The following is a 23783-nucleotide window of genomic DNA, read 5'->3' on the forward strand; positions in this document are numbered from 1 at the left end:
AGTAATCTGGGCACAGTCAACATAGTGCGAAAGACGCTTTATCCGCATTGACGAACGGAGTTCACTCTTGGCGCTTGCGCCCGGGGAACTCTGGATTCCCACAACTGTGTGAATATTAAAAAAAAAAAAATACTATGTTCATATTAAATTTACCATAATTCATATTATTCTCATTGTTGGACAAGTTCAAGATTGAAGTCGATGTACCTTTACGGATGAGTCTAGATTTCGTTTGGTCAACTCCGAAAGATATTCGGAAACAGTGAGTTTCCATAACCGATTTCAGAGGAGGTTCCATGTGTGTATGGGGTGGCAGTTGTTCGAACCATTGCACAGAGTTGTTTATTTTGCAGAACGCTAATATCGAAGCCAAATATATTACGATATCGATCTGCTTGCGAAAGCTTTTGGTGAAAATTTCCATTGTCGATTGACCGTCTTCACCGTAGGCGCCTGGTTAATGAAGCGCTGCAACCTCATACTATTCACTAATCTACACAACTTTCCTCTGTAGAACAACCATTTTTTCCAATATACCTGAAATCTTTTTTTTTTTCAATTGATACATGAAAAGTTTCTATAAGAATCACAATTTTTCTAGGATGAAGGTATTCATCAGTGGAATTTATGTTGAAGCTACACTCTTCTTGGAACGGCTATCACGACGAACATAGATCATTAATTCGGATACGTTAGATTCGGCAATGCCAACTCCATCCGTATAGTTTCCAACGGTTCGATACAGTTGGATGCGTTGGGTCAAGATGTGGTACATCAAAGGAATGTTTGTTTTGGTGTCAGAGAGATTGGAGTATAATTATAACAATAATCATTTGTCCATATCGAAGTTAGAATGCCCACCAACTTAAATAAACTACATATAAATATTGTGAGAAAAACTTTAGATGCCCATAATTTTTTTTTTAATTACTGTGTTTACGGCCGGATAAATAATTGAATTTGACCGTGAATTCTTCATCAATGAGTCCAACCCAATCGTTTGAAAAATGACACGGCTCGTAATATTTTTTATACAAATTAAATTCTTTGAAGTCGAAAATACCTAAGTCACACTCGGAAGGCGATTGAGATGCTCAAACCGGTATAGTTACTCATTATGTAGTCCTAAAATAACAATATAACATGGCGCAGTTAGGATATTAAATTTAAGTCTGTGGATAGTGAGTTCAAAAATAGGCGATAACAGAGGTTTACCCCTAATGGACTTCTCCGGAAATGTTTTAGAGAATTGGAAAGTATGGAGACAGAAGGTAGTCAATTACTTGGTTGTTATGTTGTTGTTATGTATGTATGTGTAACTTTTTGTCCCAACTATCCCCAATCAAACGAAATGGTAGAGAGACAAAGCAAACTGTAAAAAATTGTACGAAGTTTCCGAGGAAGAACAAGATTTGAACCTGGTTTCGCTTATGTATAGAAATAGTAGAAACCGGATTTTAATTGTAAGAAAAAGGTAGAAAACGGGAGATGTTATAAAGTTGTATTCATTCTTAGAATTTATTATTGTTTTGACTGTAATACCCGTTTGTTGTACAGAATGTACCTGATATAACAAGAAGTAACAGTTTTTGAGGAAAAAAAATTATCATCAGGTTGTAACGTCGTATAGGCTGGAATTATATATATATATATATATATAGTCATTTTGACCCTTTTTACCCATTGGGTGTAGGCTGGAATTAACGAAACGATTTTCTCGTAAAAACTTGTCAAGCATGTATCAACGCATTTTTATGTAATTTGTTACTGATTGAGTTATTTACGTATGGAGGTCTGAAAGCATAATAAATATAAATCTCGAAATAGTTCTCTTCGTTTTATGGTTATAATTGAATTTTACGAATGACATTTCGACATTCCCGTTCGTAAACAATCTGTTTCGTGTACTGAAACTCAATGATAATATTGAGTATTCTTTATAAAAGCTACTAGCTGACCCGGCAAACGTTGTTTTGCCATATAAATAATTTCCATGTTGTATCATAAAAAAATAGAAATTAAAAATTTTCTCTAAAAAATAAAAAAAAAATTTAGTGGTGGACTACCCCTAACATTTAGGGGGATGAAAAATAGATGTTGGCCGATTCTCATAGATACCGGATAAGCACAAAAAATTTCATCAAAATCGGTCAAGCCGTTTCGGAGGAGTATGGCAACGAAAACTGTGACACGAGAATTTTATATATTAGATTTCATATATGAATAATTTCTTATAGAAATAGATTCAACGAACACTTAATTAAACCGTTTGTCAGAATCTATCCAACCGACATTTCCATGCGCCAAACCTGAACATCATCAACTTGATGCCTAGCCTTTTAGGCCCGGTACTTTCACCTTCGAATAAATTTTACTCACTGTCAATAAGTATCCGTCAAATAATTTCCTATCTGAAGGATACCTTATTTCGGTGCTTTCAGATAAAATTATTTGACGAATAGCAATTCTGTGAAAACACGGTTTACTACTTTTCACTGATTAATGTAAAATAAGACACCGCATTGTAGAAATTGTCATAATTCCAACTACAAAACAAATATTTCGTGAAAATCACACAAAAAATAACCATACATCCAGAATCTTAAAAATTCAACCAATAATGACGTACCGACATTCGATCTATGACAAATAAAATCTTATTAACGAGTTTCAATGACAGATTTATTCGATGAATAACACTATCTGAAAGTGAAAAGACTGCATTTTTACTTATCCTAAGACTAAGACTTATTTATCGAATAAATTTAGTTATTCGCACGTGAAAGTACCGGGCCTTAGTGACATAGCGCTTAATAGTTCAGCTACCCACCGCCATATGCGAGGGTGTAACTTTTCCGCATCCTGAAGAAAAACTGCGCCAACTATGAAGCGGAGAAGGTAAGTGTCTTCATTCCTTTGAATCGGGTTGTTCCTCTTGGGGATTAATATTCGATGCTTCATTAAATGAAACGATTTTCGAAAACACAGTCATCTGATCGGTTGCTTTGTTTGAAAAAAGAATGGAGGAACATGTCTCTCGTAGCCAAATTGGGTAAGCTACGAACCCCTTACTACGTATAAAAAATACACCACCAGGTGAAGTGACCTTTTAGCGTGACAATGAATTTTAAGTTAAGGGTAAAGTTAGATCATGGCCTAGGGTAAGGAATATTCAGATAGGGGCTTGGTTGATACTATTCAGAAATCTTGCTCCGAGTCATAATCAAGTTTACGGAAGACACAAAACTTGACAACGTCCCAACTCTTAGGAATGTTTGTTAACATGGCTCGTGTTTATACTCAAAGTTTATACTAAATGATTCGAATTTAGTCATCGTGCATTACACATTTAATGCTGTATCAAAAAAACGGTCGACTGATCTACGTTGTTAGAGCTGTGCGTGCAACGTTTGATCCGGCATAAAATAACGGTATGTTGTTCATGCAACACAGGATGAATAATTCGAAATAAAAAAATTAACTCTGTACGAATTATCGCAGTAGAAATAAGAGGTCCAATTGCCAATAGCGACAATACCAGTTTATAACTCGAACGAAACGCTTTCATTTTATGGTTTTTTCATTCTAAGGGATCATGGAAACTTTTTGACCATGATCGAATCTTTCACTGACTCTTTTCTGTCCACACGTAATGGAAGCACGACGATTTCGTTATAACTTTTTTGGATATTGTTGAAATATGGCATTTTGCCACAATTATATCCGTTTTTCTTAAATTTTTTGAATTATACCCATCTGAGTCGATCTTCACGAGACGCTTTTCACGACGTAACATATTCTAACCAAATAACTGACATAAGTTATACTCACGCAGATAGTTGGATCCCAATAACGGCGAACTGAAGTTGACACACATGATAGTTTTTCGAAAATTCCGTACTCACAATAAACTCACATGCATTCGGAAGAGGGGCCAGCAAAGAAGGTGGTTTTGCTTGGTGAGAACGAGAAAGAGGCTGAAGGAGGATTTCGATAGGAAGAAGAAAATAGTTGCATTTAATCTACTCAAAATTAATAGTCTACTATAGCGAAGCCGAACATGCAAGCGTAACGACGAGATAACTCACCGTCTATTGTATCTGCCATTTCAGGTGGCGGTATCGTTGAGGCACCGTCGTTCTCACCCTGATCTGATAGGTTTTGCAGCTTCATTTCCTCCGAATGGACACTTACACTACCACCCTGAAAAAAAATGAATAAAATAAGATAATGAATGGACCTGTCGGAAATTTTATTTCATTCTTCAGGCTACAAACATAGAAAACCAGAATCACAAAAGCATGACTTGGGTTGCCTGACTACGGTTCGTCAGGCGTTTTTCGAACCAGTTGCGAGCGTCACTTTACGGACAGGAAACAAAACTTTTCGTCTATCGATCACCACAATAACATTCGTCGCCGTGCGCTCCAAAAGTTTAAGAAAACCTAAAGCAATCCTCTGTATGATCGCCGGATTTCTTGCACCATTTGTCATCTTTAGTGGAATCATCTACTTATTAAACCAGAGTGATATTGAGCAACTTTGAGTGAAGTGCCTTGTGTCTTCTCTATCAGCAAAGTGATAACCACGAAGCTTGTACGGAGGAAGGGTTAGTTCCTTGTTACTCTTCCCTTTGGAACCCCCTTTCTGCTACCAGACGAGTGGAGATTCGCCTAGGATTCTTCTTGAGCCCGTTGCGGTTAGTAAAAGCATTTTTACCTGTTCAGTTGCTCAATATCCACAATAATAATAATCCGAAATTGGTCGCAAACACTTATTGGTGCCGAGAAACCCGGGAATTGTAATCTAATCCCGTAAATTCAGTCAATTTCTTCCACTTCTCTTCATCTTATTATTTGATTTAGATCAGATTAGAGTAGGGGCGAAAGGTCATCCAACCTCGCATGCTGTTTACCAGTCAGGCAGTAGAGTCTCAATGAACTTCACCACCTTTCTGGGAGCCACATCCATGACTTATTCCGGCTCTAGGAACCACGAACCAAGGTGCTGTAGCCTTTTCCGATGAACAGCTTCGCACTCGCATAACAAGTGTTTGGCTGTCTCAGTGACTTCTTGACAGAAGCAACATGTGTCACGGGACAGTGTCCTGTGAGTGCGCCCGTCAATTTCCTCAGTTCTGGTTTACTGAGTGAGAGATAAGCGCTTGCAAATAAATCGTCTGTTCATTTCTTCTTCGAAATCTCCGTGAATAATTTTCATTCTTTTCACATACCGGTATTGTTCGAAAATTTAAAATGCCGTCGGTGGAGAAATTGAGGGCATCTATCACGTCTATCATCAAGCTCCAGAATGCATTCTCCGCGGCATCTGCAGTGCTCAAGCTAATGAAAGGTTTGACCAATGAAGCCGATGTGGCCAACATATGCCTGGCCGAGTTGATTAAGGTGGAGAGCACGTTCAAAGAAGCTGATGAGTTAATCGTCAAACTCAACTCTCAGTTGGAGGAGTCGAAAGGGGCAAAATTCGCGGCATTTTCGAAATTTGCCTGCATGTACGGGCCGCCCATAGTCGTCTGACTGCATCTGCTTCTGTTACGGCGCCTCATTCTTCATCGGTTGATCTACCGATTCCACGGGTTGAGCTGTCCTGTTTCCACGGCAAAATCGAGGAGTGGCCGGGATTTAACGCTCTTTTCGATGCCCTAGTGCAGCAGGACAATTCCCTAAGGAATACCATCCCATAAGGATTAACAAGTGTGATAAAACACACAATCGTCATATAAACAAGCATTTTAGGAATTATAAAATTTAAAATAATCAAAGAATGATAAAAATTTCAACTTAATCAAAAAATTGTGAAACATCATACAGGGTGTCCCACGAGGAATTTTACATTCTCCTACCATATATAGGGTCAACCATCAGCATCACGAAATGGACGCTTGGAAATGTCTCCTATCTATCCTTACCAATATACAGGATGATTTATTCATTCTGACCGAAATTTCATTCGAATGTATTTCTGGTTCGGTATATCAGAATTGAATGATTTTTTCCGAATTTGTAACACTTGTCAGCATCTGTTGGATTATGTATACCGAATATCATATTTACAGTGCCGTACTAAGAAAAATCAATTTTGACTGCTGATGTGAAAATGACCACTCTCTAACTTTTTTTTACATGACATTTTTGATAGCTCTTCGGCGATATATTTGTGGGGTCTACTTTGTGAAATATATTGCGAAATAAGAAAAACGGATCGTTTTCGATGAATCTAGAAGGTCGCTATCGTGAAACTCCAATGTCCAGCTATAGCAACTATTGCTCCAGCAATTTTATGGAAGCCTTCCGTGATCCTATTTCTCAATTATCTACAGTTGTCGGAGGATCTCTGAAAACCTTTTCCTTCACGCACCCCCAAACAAAACAATCTGTAGGATTAAGGTCTGGGGATAGCGACGGTCAAGTAATAGGCAGTGATGTACTATTGTTTCTATTACAATTTCAGATACTTTTGTTCATGATTTTGTAATATCTCAAATTTTACGACAATGGCCTACTAGACTCCTAAAAAACTATCCACATTTCTTATTCTGCAACATATTTCGCAAACTTAACAAATAGACCCACCAACAACTTCATATTAGCGAAAAGCTCTTAAAATGTCGTGCAATGGTGCAATAAAATATTGGGTGCTCCATTTGAAAAAGTCGAATTATTGAATTTCGTAATTGGTCATATGAAGAAAAAAGAATTCTGGAGGAGAATATAAATATTCTCTAATGTTCAAGATTTACTTACACTTGCTTCGGGGACACCTAACATCAAGCAGGCCCTGAAAGTCCAGAAGCAGCTAAGTTCTGCTGTTGCAACAATAATCATAGCGCAGAAAACTACAAAGGACCAGACCGAAGCAAAATATGTTAAAGATGCGGCAAAGAAAGCCATGTATCCAAAACTTGTCAGAACGAGGCATACTGCAGCCTATGCTACGAAGCTGGTCATACACCTGGACCCGTCAAATGCCAAACTTCCAGAAGGGCCTCACATTCAGAGAGAAAGTTATTGAGAAATAACAGGGACAGAGAGTTTGTCGCGTTCAAGTGAGACGACTGCTATGTCCGACGTCTGATGCGGTTGTTCGATTGGTTGCCGAACCATTAGAAAGTTGAGTTGCTCTACATCTTCCGTCTCAATTGAACACACTTTGCGCCGTATTTCGGTACCTAAGAGGCCCTTCCAGTTCTTTTAGAGTTCACTGGTGATCATATATCAGTCGGCGCGGCAGTTAGTGTTTAGTTATTTGTGTTCTGTGGTTTAGAAGCAGAGAAGTTATATTACAGTACGCCAGAGGTAGCGGGTTCGAATCCCGCCGCGGTCATGGATGTTTGTGACTGTGTGGAAATGTGAGTGTCTTGAAATCATTCAATCAATTGAATCAATATAGTGGAGACTGGGCACATGACCAAACGGTCGAGCCCATGCGTCAATGACGCAAATAGACAAATGAATGAAGTTATATTACGTTTATTTTCATTACGAGTCTCTCAGACGCCGCGCGAGCTTTGGTGTAACATTATAGGTGAAATTTTTTGTATGAATAAGGTGAGTTAAACTGGGAAAAATCAGCATTATTGTTTGAATAAGTGTTTGCTTATTTTCTAGATGGACCGAAACATTAAATTTGATCCATTTTTGAAGCAGATGCAAAGTACTTGCGTCATCTTGCTTTGGAATCTGGAGACGAACAATCAGAAGCCCATGATTCCAGCAAAGAAGAGTCAGAACACGTATAGTCCAAGAGGCAGACCCAAAAAAAGAGTCTGAATTTATTAACCTGGTTTTTTCTCAGGTGATTACAATCATAATATGCAATAAAATGCTGCGGTCAGTCAAGTGGATATTAGAACATGTGCCTCAGGTGCGCGGTCAAAAAATATGTCGTGATCACCGACATAATAAAATCAATTTCTTAAGGCTGAAACTTTATAAACTTTTGTGTTTTGGTATGTAAATCAAAATTATGATAGTCAGTCAACATCCAATCGGGACACAGCTGGTCAGTCATCTTTAATGTGCGTAGCGTCGTTTATAAGGGTGCAATTCGTTTATTTAGCGTGAAATTTTGTTTGTTTCTGCTACTGACTATATTATTAATAAATAAAATGGTCAGTCATCCATTCTGTAGAAACGCCCGTCAGTCAGTGGATAAAAAAATAATTTTTTTTTCGCTCTCTATAGATTTTACATCATAATTATCAAAGTAACACATTTTTTCTAATAAGGCACCTCTGTGTCGCAATTGTACCTTAAAATCTCAGAAATAAAATTCATTCGAAATCAATAGTGTTTTCAACGAACGCAGGTATAGGCACAGGTAAGAACTCATTGATTTTCAAACATTTTTGACTAATATTTATTCAATTCATTAAGGATAACAAGCTATAAATAATCATCACATAATTCATCATCTGAATCTTCCATATCATTATTCTCACTAACGTGATCTGACACGTCAAGCTCAGGTGTTGCAGATTATAAAAATAAATAAATTTGTGATTGTTTAATTCAGATAAAGATGTTTCTATACCTGTATTTTCTTGTAAAGGTTGAATAATAACATCCTGTACAAGTTCTGGTAATTGATCGCCTTTGAACCAATCAAACTCATATTTCTCATCCACCAATTTCCGGCCGTAGTCAGTGGGAGACAGCTCCGTTGGAATTTGACGGTGAGCATTACGCCAAATATTTGTAATGAAGCTCGCTCTCAAGAACTGCTGCATCAATTCTGATTGGCATGGTGGCATACTGACCCATCTACATTCCTTATTTTGATTTTAAAAGGATCGTTTGTGGTGCTAAGACATTTGTACGTCTTTGAAAATGAAACGAATCTCGCCTCGTCAATTAATTTTATTTTTTTCAACCCGTATAAATGGCAAACAAATTCTTGAACCTTTTTGAACATACATACTATTCTGGTTGCTTTCATCTGCAAGTCCAAGATCAGCGAATGTTTTTTGAAAATCTTCGCTTTGCTTCATTATCTGCAGTGGTTTTTTTTATCTTTCTTGTAAAAAGCTGGGTTAAAATCACATCCAGTCAAATCATGCAGTCCAGAAAGAGCATTGCAAACAGAATTTCCTAATCTTTGATGCATTTCACTGACATCATCTTTTGATGATTTCCAGTTCCAACTTCTATCTACGCGCACTAAAGCTGACTGACCAGCTGTGTCCTGATTGGACGTTGACTGACTATCATAATTTTGATTTACATACCAAAAAACAAAAATTCATAAAGTTTCAGCCTTAAGAAATTGATTTTATTATGTAGGTGATCACGACATCCACTTGACCGACCGCAGTATTTTATTGTATATTATGATTGTAATCACCTGAGAGAATTTTTTTGGCTCTGCCTCTCCGTCTAGTAGAAGAGCATCTGCAAGTTGGGGAATCAGATGCGGAAGAGCAAGATGAATCTGAATTTAGTTTGGATGAGGAGTCAGAAACTGAGGATCACGTTTATGGAAACTCAAAACGACAAAATAGCTACTGAATGTACATTCTAGAGTAAAGCATCGATCACATATTATTGTTAGCCATTTGCCTGGCATGAAAGGATTGGCAAAAAACGAGAAATCTGCTTTGGAATGTTGGCTGTATTATTTGATGAACATATGTTAGACATAATCGTCCATAACATAAATAGATTCATTATAAATAAAAAAGAAATGTATGACATAGATTGTAAAATCACCGACTCGACAGAAATAATGGTCTTTTATATATGGCTGGATATCACCGAAATAGTAAGTTGAATACAGAAGATCTGTGTGCTACCGATGGATCCGGAATCGAAGTTTTTCCGGTTGACCATGTCAAGAACAAGATTTCATTTTCTCCAGCTGAGTGTTAGATCTGACGATAAAGCGACTCGGAACGAGAGAAAAGCCAAAGATAAACTAGCACCAGTTAGAGACTTTTTCGAAATGTTTGTCGCCAAATTGTCAAAAAAATTATTCCGTATGGATGTACGCCACTATCGACGAAATGTAACCGTTATTCAGAGGAAAGTGTCCGTTTCGTCAATACATTCCTAGTAAACCTTCTAAATATGGCATGAAAGTCTTATCTCTTGTGGACTCGAAGATGTTTCATACGTTAAATTTAAAGGTTTTCTTAGAAATTCAACCAGACGGTCCTTATAAGGTCTACAACAAATGCGCCTCTGTCGTGAAAAGGTTGTGTGCACCAATATATGGTATTGGATAAAATGTCACCGCAGGTAATTGGTTCACGAGCTATGAACTAGTTTGTGATCTCAAAAATCACAAACTTACATATGTGGGGACAGTGAGGAAAAATAAACGCGAGTTTCCTCCCAGCTTTGTGACAGTTCTTGGCCAAGAGGAATTCACATCCAAATTCGGTTTTCAAAAGAACATGACACTACACCATTTCCAGTTGTAATTCAGAAATGATCAATTAAAATTGAGATTAGTCAATTTAATTTCAGAAATGGTCATTTGAGATTCAGAGTAAGTGTAAATCCGAATCAATCACTTGTAATTCAGAAACCGTCATTTGTAATTCAGAAAATACGAAAGAGTACTAATAATATTATTGGTTATGTCAGATGAATATCTCACATAATACGCATTTTTATGATATCAGCTACATAAAATAATTTTTAAGTTATTTCAGTTGTATGTGATTGATAGCATATCCTATTCTTGAATAGGATATATTTCGGTGGATTTGGCAAAGTAATGGGTTAGGTCTTTACTTCAACAGTACCAAGACATGGGAAACCGTTAGCGGATTAAGTTATTGTTTTTGATAATACCACTAAAGGTTTTAAACAATCATGAACCATGAATCATTAAAAATAACAAACACTTTCTTAAGTTTGTCTGGCAGCTTTGTCCTCAAACCCAAGCAGTTCTATAGATGTCTCAATGAATATCATAAATAGGAAAAAAATTTTTAGGGTACCTATATGTATTTGTTTGAGTTATTATTGTAATAGTTCTGGCTTACTTCGACTTGCAAAGTTGTTTACTTTACTTTTTTCTCATGTAAGGAGATTTGTTTATATATAAATGAATAAATAAATAAATAATGGAGCAATATTGCTGCGACCGAGCCCTTACCTACTCTCTAATGCTGAACCCGATTGAAATCGTATGGTCGAAGATTAAATGCTATGTGAAAGTAAATTTCCAAATTCCAGTGTGCCTCCAAGAGTTCTTCCAACAAGAACTTGCATATTTGGAGAATGTTATTGACCAGGCCAGAATGGTTTGGGGTGATTGTGCTATGCAGAGCTGCGCAGCAAAGCAACATCTTCCATGCAGCTGCCATTGCCATGGACGACATGACTGTAGGCGTTTAAATTGTTGCATTTTCTTGTTTACATACATAAGGTTAAGTGTTGTTTAAAGCCCGTTCGTAACAGCCGAGAATTCTCTACCAAATTTTGGTAAGAAAACGGCAGAGATTATTTTGTATGCAACTGAACAGAGAATTCTACCGGAAGTGCGTATTTAACGGTAAAGAATTCACGGCGCATGAATTTTCGAGTAAATTTTCTAGAGAATTCACGGCGCATGAATTTTCGAGTAAATTTTCTAGAGAATTCTCGGCTGTTGCCAACGGGCTTTAGATAATAAAAGTTTGGAAATTCAATGGATTTCTTTCTGAATTACAATGGATATTTTCTGAAATACAATTGACGGTTTCTCAAATAAATGTGATTGAACTTAATTTCAAATGACCATTTCTGAAATTGACTAATTTGAAATACAATTGATGTTTTCTGAATTTCAATTGATTATTTCTGAATCACAACTGGAAATGAAGTAGAACAGCGCAGCATAGCACCACCTTCCATGCTGCTGCTATTGCCATGGACGACATGCCTGTAGGCGTTTAAAATGTTTTATTATCTTGTTTATATACATAGAGTTTAGTGTTTTTTAATATAATAAAAGTTTGGAAATTCAATGGATTTCTTTCTGAATTACAATTGATATTTTCTGAAATACGATTGACGGTTTCTGAAATAAATGTGACTAAACTGAATTTCAAATGACCATTTCTGAAATTGACTAATTTGAAATACAATTGATGTTTTCTGAATTTCAATTGATTATTTCTGAATCACAACTGGAAATGAAGTAGAACAGCGCAGCATAGCACCACCTTCCATGCTGCTGCTATTGCCATGGACGACATGCCTGTAGGCGTTTGAAATGTTTTATTATCTTGTTTATATACATAGAGTTTAGTGTATTTTAAGATAATAAAAGTTCATAAATTCAATGAATTCCTTTCTGAATTACAATTGATATTTTCTGAAATACGATTGACGGTTTCTGAAATAAATGTGACTAAACTGAATTTCAAATGACCATTTCTGAAATTGACTAATTTGAAATACAATTGATGTTTTCTGAATTTCAATTGATTATTTCTGAATCACAACTGGAAATGAAGTAGAACAGCGCAGCATAGCACCACCTTCCATGCTGCTGCTATTGCCATGGACGACATGCCTGTAGGCGTTTGAAATGTTTTATTATCTTGTTTATATACATAGAGTTTAGTGTATTTTAAGATAATAAAAGTTCATAAATTCAATGAATTCCTTTCTGAATTACAATTGATATTTTCTGAAATACGATTGACGGTTTCTGAAATAAATGTGACTAAACTGAATTTCAAATGACCATTTCTGAAATTAAATTGACTTTTCTGAATTACATTTCATATTTTCTGAAATGAATTTGACTAATTCAAAATACAATTGATGTTTTCTGAATTTCAATTGATAATTTTTGAATTACAACTGGAAATGGTAAAGTATCTTATATTCCAAAAAAAAAATAAAAAAATGTTTTGTTTTCTACCATGCGCCAATAGACACTGCCACCAAAGAGGTGATAAAACTCAAAATCATAACTTTTTACAATGAAACGAAATCGGGAGTTGATATCGCCGATAAATTATAAGTTACATATTAATTCTACATCAAGAAATACAAATCGTTGGCCTATGATACTATTTTATATGTTACTTGATATTGCAGCCATTAATGCTCATATCACTTACAAAGGAAATAAAGACCAAGGATAAGAAACGAGGAGGCATTTCATAAAATCACTTGCCCTTGAATTAACGAAAGGGCACATACAGAATCGATTAAAAATATCTTCTCTACCCAAAGAGCTCAAAAAAAAGTGGTACAAGATGCACCAGGACCCAGTTGCAGTGGTGAAGCTCCTCAGTTGAAAAAGCGGAAGGAAACTGAGGCGAAGTCTTCTAGCAATGCAAGAAAAAGATGCCACATTTGTGAACGGAAGAAATATTTGCAAGAATAAACACTAATATATGGTATTGATTTATTATTTATTCAACTATACTCAAGAACTCCCCATCTAGAAATCAGGGAAATATGAATCGTTTTCTTTCAAAGCACTACAATTGTGAATATACTTTCCACACATTAATGAAGATAATTAACTCATCAGATTTCACATGTTTTTTTAGTGCAGCAGGGCAGCCCCGATCACCTGTTCTACGACTGCGAAAGATGGCGAACTTGGAGCACAACCAGGAGTATCGAAGATCATACCGAACATGCTGGAATCAAGAGAGGTGAAATAAAATCTATGACTTCATTTCCAGACTATAACAAGGAAAGAGAAACAGGACAGAAACAGACAAAATGAGGAAGGGACTAGATGATGACAAGAGCTGGAGAAAGACTTGGGCCCCTTCACCCGATGTCCGGGCTGAAATGCCTTTTCCGGGGAAGGGAGGTTTCGCCTATTAAATGTTGTAGTTTTTTAGTCGGTCGGCTATATCAACCAGCCAACCCGACATATCATAGGACACAGATCGTAGTTGAATCTGTGAAGCAGATTTTTCCACAACCGAAAAAATGCTCAATTTATGCTCAATTTCCCTAGTTCCATTATAGCATTAAAATATAATCCGGAAAACACAAGAAATACTCAAATTAAGAAATTTTCGATCATCATTGAAAATCCTCAAAATTATTTTCTCGATTTGTTCGATTAAACCAGGAACGAAAATCAAACAGAACAAAATCTATATTAATAAAAGAGGATCTATGGTTTACTTCAAAATGCTTTATTGTTCAAACGATCGCACCAAATTGGACAATTCTTTTTTTGTTGTGTTTATTATTGTTAGGGCAAGGTTTATATAACAAAATATTCCCAAAAAAAATTGTACAGAACAGAAAAAAAGGCATTCCTTTTTCTTACGACCAATCGAGCAATCATAGAGTACTTATAGGTTTTCGACATTTAGACAAAAAGTTAAGTTATATCGAGTAAATCGAAAATTTAAAATGATGAGTTCGTTATTATTATCTACCCTAGAAATAATTTAAATGGCAAAACTAGGTTTGCCGGGTCAGCTAGTTTAAAATATTTTTCTTTCAGTGCATAGACTCATTTATAGTAGGTCTACGAGTTATTACCAATATAACCAGAAATTCGTTACTCAAAACCTAACTGAATTATAGTTTCAATTTCCATGGCTGTCTAGGATGTTAATAATTCCAGAAGTGATAATTTCTTTCGTATTAAGCTTTGAAGTTATTCAATATACTGAATTTGCTATTAATTTATTATTTTCATTAGAATATAAACTGAACTAGTACCGGTAAATTGGGGTAACTTCGGACAGTACGGGTAATTTCGGGCAATTCGATGTAAAATCAAATTTAGCGGCAGTGCCATCTCATAATAGGTAACTGAACATGTGTATCCTTGTAATTATGTTCACTGTGATACAAACTTCAAATTAAAGTGAAAATCCGTTGTAGTGGTAGTGTTTATTCCTCGTACAGGTGAGTTTAATAATAAATAAAAATTAAACATTCATGCAAATCACCATTTATAACTAGTAGAAACCTTCAGCACTGATGAAATAGATTAAAATAACCATTTGCCGTTCTAAACTGAGGTATTAACTACGTTCTGGCCAAATTTGAGGTTAATACTTCTTTTGCGGATAATGATATATAGATTTTTATAAAAAATGCTTCTTTTGTTGGGTAAATTCGGACATCTACAAAATGGTCAGAAACTACAGAAAAGTATTGGGAGGGAGGCCATACAAGTATTATAATGCCGAAAATGTTGATTAGGCGGTTAGAGACGTTAAAAGACTCAAGTTAAGTATACGGAAAGCGGCCAAAAAATATGGTGTGCCAAAATCTACAATTTCTGACAAAATTAACAAAAGTATTTTAAAAATATCCAAACGTGTTTTTTTATTCAAAATTTCCATTAAAAACCTCTGAAATATGTTCATCTTAGGATTTTGGGTGTCCGAATTCATTGAACACACGTTTAATATTCAATTTACGTGCAATTTCGATGCTGTGCGGGGAATTTCGGACACTATATATTTAAATAAAAAACAATACTTACCACAATTTTGACTATTTTCAATATGAAATATGTTTGAAGAGCATACCAAAGAATCTATATTAATTTTTTCAATATTTTTGTATTCGGATGAAAACTTCATATTTCGTCCGAAATTACCCCACTTGACGGTATCCGATTCCAGATTTCGTGAGATACATAATGTATCATCCTGTTTAAATACAACATTTACTTGTTGAGGCTGAAAAACAGACAATGAAAACTACAAAACTCTGATAGCCCTATAAACAATTTTAAAGAAATTCGGTTTGCAGAATGAGATCATTCCTGAATATATTGAAGGAATGAAGCATCTGACAGTCATTAAATAACGCAATGATGATATTTTGAATGCTCGTAACATACAACCTACAAGAATAACTTCTACCAGCAAGTCATGTATTGATAACATACTAGCAAACCATAAAAATTACTCTGCAAGGACGATCCAACGAATGTTATGTTATGTTATTATCACAATACAGCATATAAAAAGAGCAACTGCATGTGACTGAAGAGAACCTAGAGGACATAAACAAAGATTTGGAAAATCAGATCAGAAAAACACTAAAGAACATTTCAGACATTGTCCAAGTCTGTGAATATTTGCAAAATTTCTTTTTCTTGTCCCATAAAGAGGCTTCAAATAAAAACCCATAAACAAACAAAATATACAAGTGATAACCTGAAAAACTTCAAAGCGAGACTTTATGTTCTCTTTCCAGATTTCACAAAACAGTAATAAACAACCCTTAACTCAACACAGATTAAAATTCAAACAAACTGCCTCTAAAACTGTCATCTGCTTTGTAGTTGAAATGGTTAAGAAACCACAAATCACAGAATCACTCCTTTTTAACTGTTAGTTAAGATGCGCGGTCGACTTATATCGAGGAGTTTCTTTCCAGTTAACGCCAGCTACCTCTAATCTCGGTTTATATTCTTTGTGAAATTGGCCGTAAGTCTTCTTCCAACATTCTCTAAACATGGCTATTTCAAGGAAAAATCAACACAGACGGCAGTATTCGAATTCATCTCAGGAATTCTTAATACCTTAGGGACACAAATACTACCGTAGGTTTGATGTTAATCCTATCAAAGACATTTTATACAATATTCCACGACCTCATTCTTCAAAAACCACATGCCCGTGATATCAAGGGAAAAAAATTAAACTGATTTAAATCATACTTAACAAATCGTAAACAAAAATAAGAGATCTGTCAGAATGAGGAGGAAGCAATATCTGAAGAAGAATTCATAGAACTAGGTGTACCGCCAGTGGCTGTTTGAGGGGGGGGGGTGTAATCGATTAATCACGCCCCTAAGAATTTTTTGTTCGTTCAAATCTTTTTGCAATAAAAAAGCTTTTAATTTTTTTTTATTACCCCCCACAGCCAATTGGGTGGAAACGCCCCTGAGTACAGCAGGGATCTTTCAAAATGACCAGCATAACATGTTTGATGGAACAACTGTCAAGATGGTAGAATATGCAGACGACATGCAGCCAAGACACTTCCAGAGACTTGTGAGTTGGTAAAATCAACCCTAATATAGGCTAACAAATGATTCAAAGTAAATGGTCTATGCTTCTATGCACAAACTCCGAAAAATTGAGTTCTACTCTATATAACTCTACATTCTATGTAGAGTCAAAACAGCAGAGAACATTCAGCTTTCGAACAAGACGCTGAATCTGACAAAATCCTGTAATTTCCTGGGTCTCAGGTTGAAAGAAACTTTCGACCAGAGCGAGCACATTTCCAACCTTTGTGGTCAACTAGGTTCCATTTGCTTTACCTTAGGAGCAAGGAGTAACAACAAGAGTTTTCACTCATGAATTTAGGCAGAACTTCTTAAGTTCTGTCCATACAATAGCGCCCCCTTTGCAATACTTGGAAGATCCTTATCATTTATGAATATATTCCAACTTCTCCATATACAAATATATTCCGTAATTGCTCTAAAACAGCATCTCAATTCATATCATGAGTACAAAGAACTTGATTCTCTTTCCATTGAAAATTAATTTTATTTTCGGCATGTTAATATTTCGGTTCAAAACTGCTATCTTCAATCTGATTGGTCACCCATGGCGGGAATAGCTCAGATGATTGAATGCGTGAGAATTGGCGTTTCTGTAAATTCCGTGAACGAGGTCTTGCCTTGTAAATTGACAAAGTGAAACCTCTTATTGTTACTCCGAAACTGGATTCAAATGTGTTAATTATTGTTGGAATTAAGAATCCCCCTACTTTGTTTTTCGAATATATGTTGATCGTCGAGTTGTCAGTGTGTAATGTTTTTTTGAGTAGAACTTGTCATAGTTGTCAAATACATATATTGAAATAAAAGTTGTTAATATAAGAAGTAGATTTGGCCCTCAATTCGAAAAGGTACACCCATATCTAATAGCCAGGGAACTATAGACTGAGGAAACATCAGTTCCAACATATGGCGACCGTGACAGGACCCTCTATTACAGGTATGGAAAAAACCAAGAGAGCCTTAGCTCTACAAAGAACAGCTTTTATAAGGATCTATGATAAGTTGAAAGAAGATTTCTCCAAAGAAAAATGCGATATCCTAGAAATACAGAGTAGCATCAAAGTCTTGGATGAAATAATGCTTCAAGTATCTGAACTGAATCAACTCATGATTGATATAATGTTGGATGCAGGAGAAGAAGAAGCGAATATGAATGCAGAAGTGGAATTGATGAATACGATGAGTTCTCAATATCACAAGATAAAATGTAGTTTCGATAAGTTAATATGTCAAAGCAGTGTCTCCAAGAAATCAGAATCCAGAAGCAAATTGAAGATTCCCAAACTTCAATTCAGACAGTTTGGTGGTGAAACGAAAGATTGGCTTGGATTTTGGAATCAATTCAGCAGAATTGATGAAGATTCTGATATAGAAGAGGAGGATAAACTACAATATTTAGTTCAAGCTACCACACCAGGCTCTCGAGCTAGACAAATTGTGGAAAGTTACCCTGCTTCTAAAGGTAACTATGTTAAAGCAGTGGATAGTTTGAAACAAAGATTTGGAAGAGAAGATTTGTTACTAGAAGTTTATGTCCGAGAACTTCTCAAGCTAGTTTTGATGAATCTGAATACCAAAAATAAACTATCAACATTTTTTGACAAAATTGAATCACAATTGAGAGCATTAGAAAGTCTGGGTGTAAAATCAGATACCTGCGCTGCGATGCTATACCCTTTGGTTGAATCATGCCTAGGAGAAGATTTAATACGAGCATGGCATAGAAGTCAGTTCTATTCATCAGAGTGCAGTTTGAAGAAGCGTCTTGATGCTCTCATGAATTTTCTGAGAGAAGAAGTGATGAACGAAGACAGAATTCATCTCGCGGTGTCCAGTTTCAAAGACAGACGAAAGCCTGAAGATAGGAGCATACGTACTAGTTCTAATGTACCCACTGCTTCTGAATTGTACAACAAAGGAGTTCCACGATGTGTGTTTTGCAAAAATTCACATTCAACTGATCAATGTAAGGAAGTGTTGAAACTCAGTTTTGCAGAAAGGAAACAGAAATTGTCAGAAAATGCTTGTTGCCACCTATGCACCAAATTTGGTCATATAGCTCGAAGATGCCGCTCTCGAGAAAAATGCCACAGATGTCAAGGTAGACATTGTGTTATTATGTGTCCCAAAAACGATGTCGAGTCATCATCGAGTTCTAATGATAGGAATTTGAAACAGCCAAACTTAAAAATTGATGAACACAGTCTGTCCAACCACACTTTTCCCGAAATTTTTTTGCAAACCATAGTAGTAGAACTGAGGGGGGACAAAGAATGTCGCCGAGTAAGACTCTTGATCGATACTGGATCCCACAAGTCATATATTACAAGAAAAATTGCCGAAGAGATGGGGTACCCTCCAGTTCGAGAAGAACAGCTAGTACATTCACTTTTTGGAGGAACACAAACTGAATCTGTGAGTCATAGATGCTTCAGAATTTCTCTTCAAAGTCTTACTGAAGACTACTGTTGCAACTTCGAAGTTTTGGATCAACCATTGATTTGCAACCACATAAGCTCAGTGAAAAAGGGACCTTGGCTGGATGAACTGAAACAAATGGGAGTAGAAATTACTGATACTACAGATGGGCCAATTGATGTTTTGGTTGGTGCCGACATAGCCGGAAAACTTTTTTCCGGACGTAAACAAGATTTGGATTGTGGACTTGTAGCGGTTCATACATTACTAGGTTGGACACTCATGGGAAAACTGAAATCAGAATACTCATCTAAGACATCCCTTCTTGTAACTTCAATGTTTTCGAAAAATGTGTCCATATGTGACTTATGGAACCTAGATGTCCTTGGTATTCAAGCTCCTGAAAATTCTGAATCACAACGGGAACAAGAAAAACTTGTTATGGAACATTTTCTAACAACAGTTAAACGAAGAGATGACAGGCGATATGAAGTGTGTATGCCTTGGATTGAAGGTCATCCCCCTTTATCATCCAACTTCGATTTATCCTATAAAAGACTCCTCCACACTGTGGAAAAGTTGAAAAAGGATAATTTCTATAACGTCTACGATAGCGTCTTCGACAATTGGTTAGCTGAAGGAGTTATAGAATGTTCGTCAGAAAATGAACCTCTTGAAACATCATCTCAGTCTGGTCATTTTTTACCTCATCATCCAGTATATAAGCCCAGTAGTACCACAACACCTGTACGTCCAGTTTTTGATGCTTCGTCAGGAGCAAAGAATCAACCATCTTTGAATCAGTGCCTTGAGAAAGGAATCAACCTCATTGAATTAATTCCATCTATGATTCTACGTTTCCGCTTGGATAAGATAGAAATCACAGCTGATATAAGAAAGGCATTTCTTCAGATTGGATTACGAGAAAACGATAGAAACTTTCTGAAGTTTCTTTGGTATGATAAAAACGGAAAAATAAAAATTTATAGACATGCCCGTGTCGTATTTGGAGTAACTTGCAGTCCTTTTCTATTGGGAGCAGTCCTCGAATTTCATCTGCAGGAAACTCTAAGAGAATCAATTCATGAAGAAAACTCCTATAGTCCCGAAGTTATTTCGAAATTATTGAAGTCATTTTACGTTGACAATATTCTTATAAGTGTACAAAACGAAGAAGCTCTCAACCAATTTATTGAACAGTCAACTAAAATTCTGGCTGATGGAAAGTTCGAGTTGAGAGGGTGGGAGCATTCTTTGCCAGAAAATGTCGAAGTCGAAGCAAAAAGTAACATCCTTGGACTCATCTGGAATCGTAAATTGGACACCTTAGAACTTTCTCTAGAATGGTTTGATAAAATGGATGTAGGACTGATAACTAAACGAACTATATTATCTGCAGCACACAAACTGTTTGATCCAATTGGTTTCTCATGTCCAGTGACACTGATCCCAAAAATTTTGCTCCAAAGGACTTGGTCTACGAAATTGGGATGGGATTTGGAAGTTGATGAAGTAGTTCAAGAATTATTCCTGAAGTGGTTACAAGAACTACCCTATTTGACATCCGTTAAGATTCCTCGGTGGATATCTTTAGATTCCACTATATTGACCACTCAATCTGTACATGTTTTCTGTGATGCAAGTGCAGATGCCTATGCAGCTTGTATTTTTCTCAGAACAGAAACTGGTGATGGTCAAGAGGTTTTGAGATTAATCGAAGGAAAATCTAGAGTAGCACCTATTAAAAAGTTAACCATACCACGTCTTGAACTTTTGGCTGCAACAATTGGAGTGAGAATATTTCGAAATTTCCAGACAAACTATGAAATCAACCTTCAAGCATTTTTTTGGTCAGACTCCTCAACTGTTTTATCTTGGATCAAAAGGAAAGAAAATTGGAAACCATTCATCTGGAACCGTGTTGAAGAAATAAAACGTTTTTCTAAACCTATAGACTGGTACCATGTTCCTGGTGATATGAATCCTGCAGATCTTCCATCACGAGGATGTTCTGCTAAATCACTAGCTGATGGAAGATGTTGGGAGGGTCCAAAATGGTTGTGTGATCCAATTTCCCAATGGCCTAGTCAGAATTTTGATAGTAATGAAGAGGAAATAAACTGCGAAAGAAGAAAAACTGTTGTTTCCTCGTTGTCGGTGTCTAAAGATTTTGTATGGTACTACAAGTACTTTTCGAAGTTCAGCAAAATCGTCAAGATGGTTGCATGGATCAAACGATTTGTCAATAATAGCAGAAAGAAAAATACTGAAGACTCAAAATTTCTGACTGTCGATGAACTGGAAGTATCAAGAAAACTAGTAATTCGTTTCATACAAGAAGAAAGTTTTGAGTCTGTAGAAGATCCCAAATTATCATCATTATGTCCCTTTATTGATAACCAAGGACTGATCAGATTGCGAACAAAAATTTCAGATAGAACCGATGCAGAGGATTTTCGTATGCCATTTGTATTGCCCACAAACCATGAAGTTGTGAAACGTTTGATTTTCGAAGAACATATAAAGAATAATCATGTTGGAGTACAAGGATTGATGAGTATTCTTAGAGCGAATTATTGGATTCTTAAAAGTAGACGCACTATTAGATCCGTTATCAGTGGTTGCATCTCTTGTAAGCGATTTAGATGCAAACTTCTCAAATGTCCTGCCATAAGTTTACCAGAAAACAGAGTCCGTGATGCTGCTGTATTCGAGATTGTGGGCATAGATTTAGCAGGACCTTTGTACCTTAAATCAAATGAGAAAGTGTGGATTGTTTTATATACTTGTGCTGTCTATCGAGCTGTTCATCTTGAATTAACATCGTCCTTGTCAAGTAATGCGTTTCTACAGACATTGAGAAGATTCATCGCTCGTCGAGGTAGACTTCAACAATCTATACAGATTGCGGAACGAATTTCGTTGGATGTGCAAATGCCTTGCAAGAAATAAACTGGTTGGAAGTAGCTGAAAACTGTACGAAATTACACCAAATAAAATGGAAGCTGAATCCTCCTACAGCTGCGTGGTGGGGAGGTTGGTGGGAGCGGCTTATAAGATTATTGAAAGATTTGTTACGAAGAACTCTTGGGAAAACAAGTCTTGATTTCGAAGAACTGCAGACTGTTCTTTGTGATTGTGAAGCAGTTCTGAACGCTCGCCCATTGACATACATGTCCGAAGATCCAAACGATTGTATTGTTCTCACACCAGCAATGTTCTTACAAGACATCAAAGAAGTTGGAGTAACTGATCTTGATTTAGTTGAAGCCAAAGATCTTAGCAGACGATTCAAGTATCGTTTGAAACTAAAAAATGATTTGAACAGAAGATTCAAGTCAGAATATTTAGGCCGACTTACTCTCTTCTCGAAGAAAACCTCAAGTGAAACAATCGGAATTGGAGATATTGTTCTGATCTCGGATTTCAATAAAAAGAAATTGGAATGGCCCATAGGTCGAGTTGTTGAAACTATTTCTGGACGTGATGGAAGAGTGAGGTTGGTCAAGTTGAAAACTGCCACAGGTGAATTACTGAGACCAGTACAACGTATTTCATTACTGGAAATGAAAAGGTCATTAGATTCACCAAGACCAGCAGTGACAGAAAAGAAAAGCGATAATCATACCAAAGGTGAAGAGGAACAGTTATCAAAAAGATCGTTAACTAGAGATCCGGTAGTTAGAACGAGATCAGGAAGACCTGTAAAAGTTCCTGAAAGATTTGGACATTGATTGTGTCATTACTTCGATGTATGAATGACACAAGGTGGGAGTGTGTTGGAATTAAGAATCCCCCTACTTTGTTTTTCGAATATATGTTGATCGTCGAGTTGTCAGTGTGTAATGTTTTTTTGAGTAGAACTTGTCATAGTTGTCAAATACATATATTGAAATAAAAGTTGTTAATATAAGAAGTAGATTTGGCCCTCAATTCGAAAAGGTACACCCATATCTGATAGCTAGGGAACTATAGACTGAGGAAACATCAGTTCCAACAATTATTATCAATTTAAGGTCAATAAATGTCATGAAGCATTAGTATTTATGAAAAAATTCCCATAGATTAATAAAACAGGAGATAGAGCATCTCGACAAAAACGCGTTCACGAAATACTGCCATAAATGTGAATTTGGATATCTTGGGTGGGGGAACTGGACAGGGGCGGATTCAGAACTAGTCACACTGTGAATATTTCAGGTAGTCGGCAATAATTTTATATCGAATGGAAATATGTTTCAATTTTCATTGCAAAGATTTCGAGTATTTTTCTTATGACAACTAATCAAAGGGATGTAGAACTAATATGTAATACCAAAACAACTGATGTAAAAAAGAATTTATTTTGAATACAATGTTACCATACACAAATAATAGTC

At 36.2% G+C, this 23783-nt stretch overlaps 1 protein-coding gene across 9 annotated transcripts in view; it reads right to left on the bottom strand.

Moving 5' to 3' along the window:
* LOC123318719 (sex determination protein fruitless) overlaps window positions 1-23783 on the bottom strand; it is a 74116-nt gene that overhangs the window by 42663 nt on the left and 7670 nt on the right. For 8 of the 9 annotated variants that reach the window (XM_044905427.1, XM_044905433.1, XM_044905425.1 and 5 more), the window contains exon 4: window positions 4089-4203. In XM_044905427.1, coding sequence (XP_044761362.1) covers window positions 4089-4203 — 115 coding nt within the window. Of the gene's footprint in view, window positions 1-4088; window positions 4204-13440; window positions 13616-23783 lie in introns of those variants that run through there. The other variant, XM_044905434.1, reaches the window with a different exon arrangement.

The sequence above is a fragment of the Coccinella septempunctata genome, chromosome 8 (assembly GCF_907165205.1).
Source record: "Coccinella septempunctata chromosome 8, icCocSept1.1, whole genome shotgun sequence".
In the NCBI taxonomy this organism is placed as follows: domain Eukaryota; kingdom Metazoa; phylum Arthropoda; class Insecta; order Coleoptera; family Coccinellidae; genus Coccinella; species Coccinella septempunctata.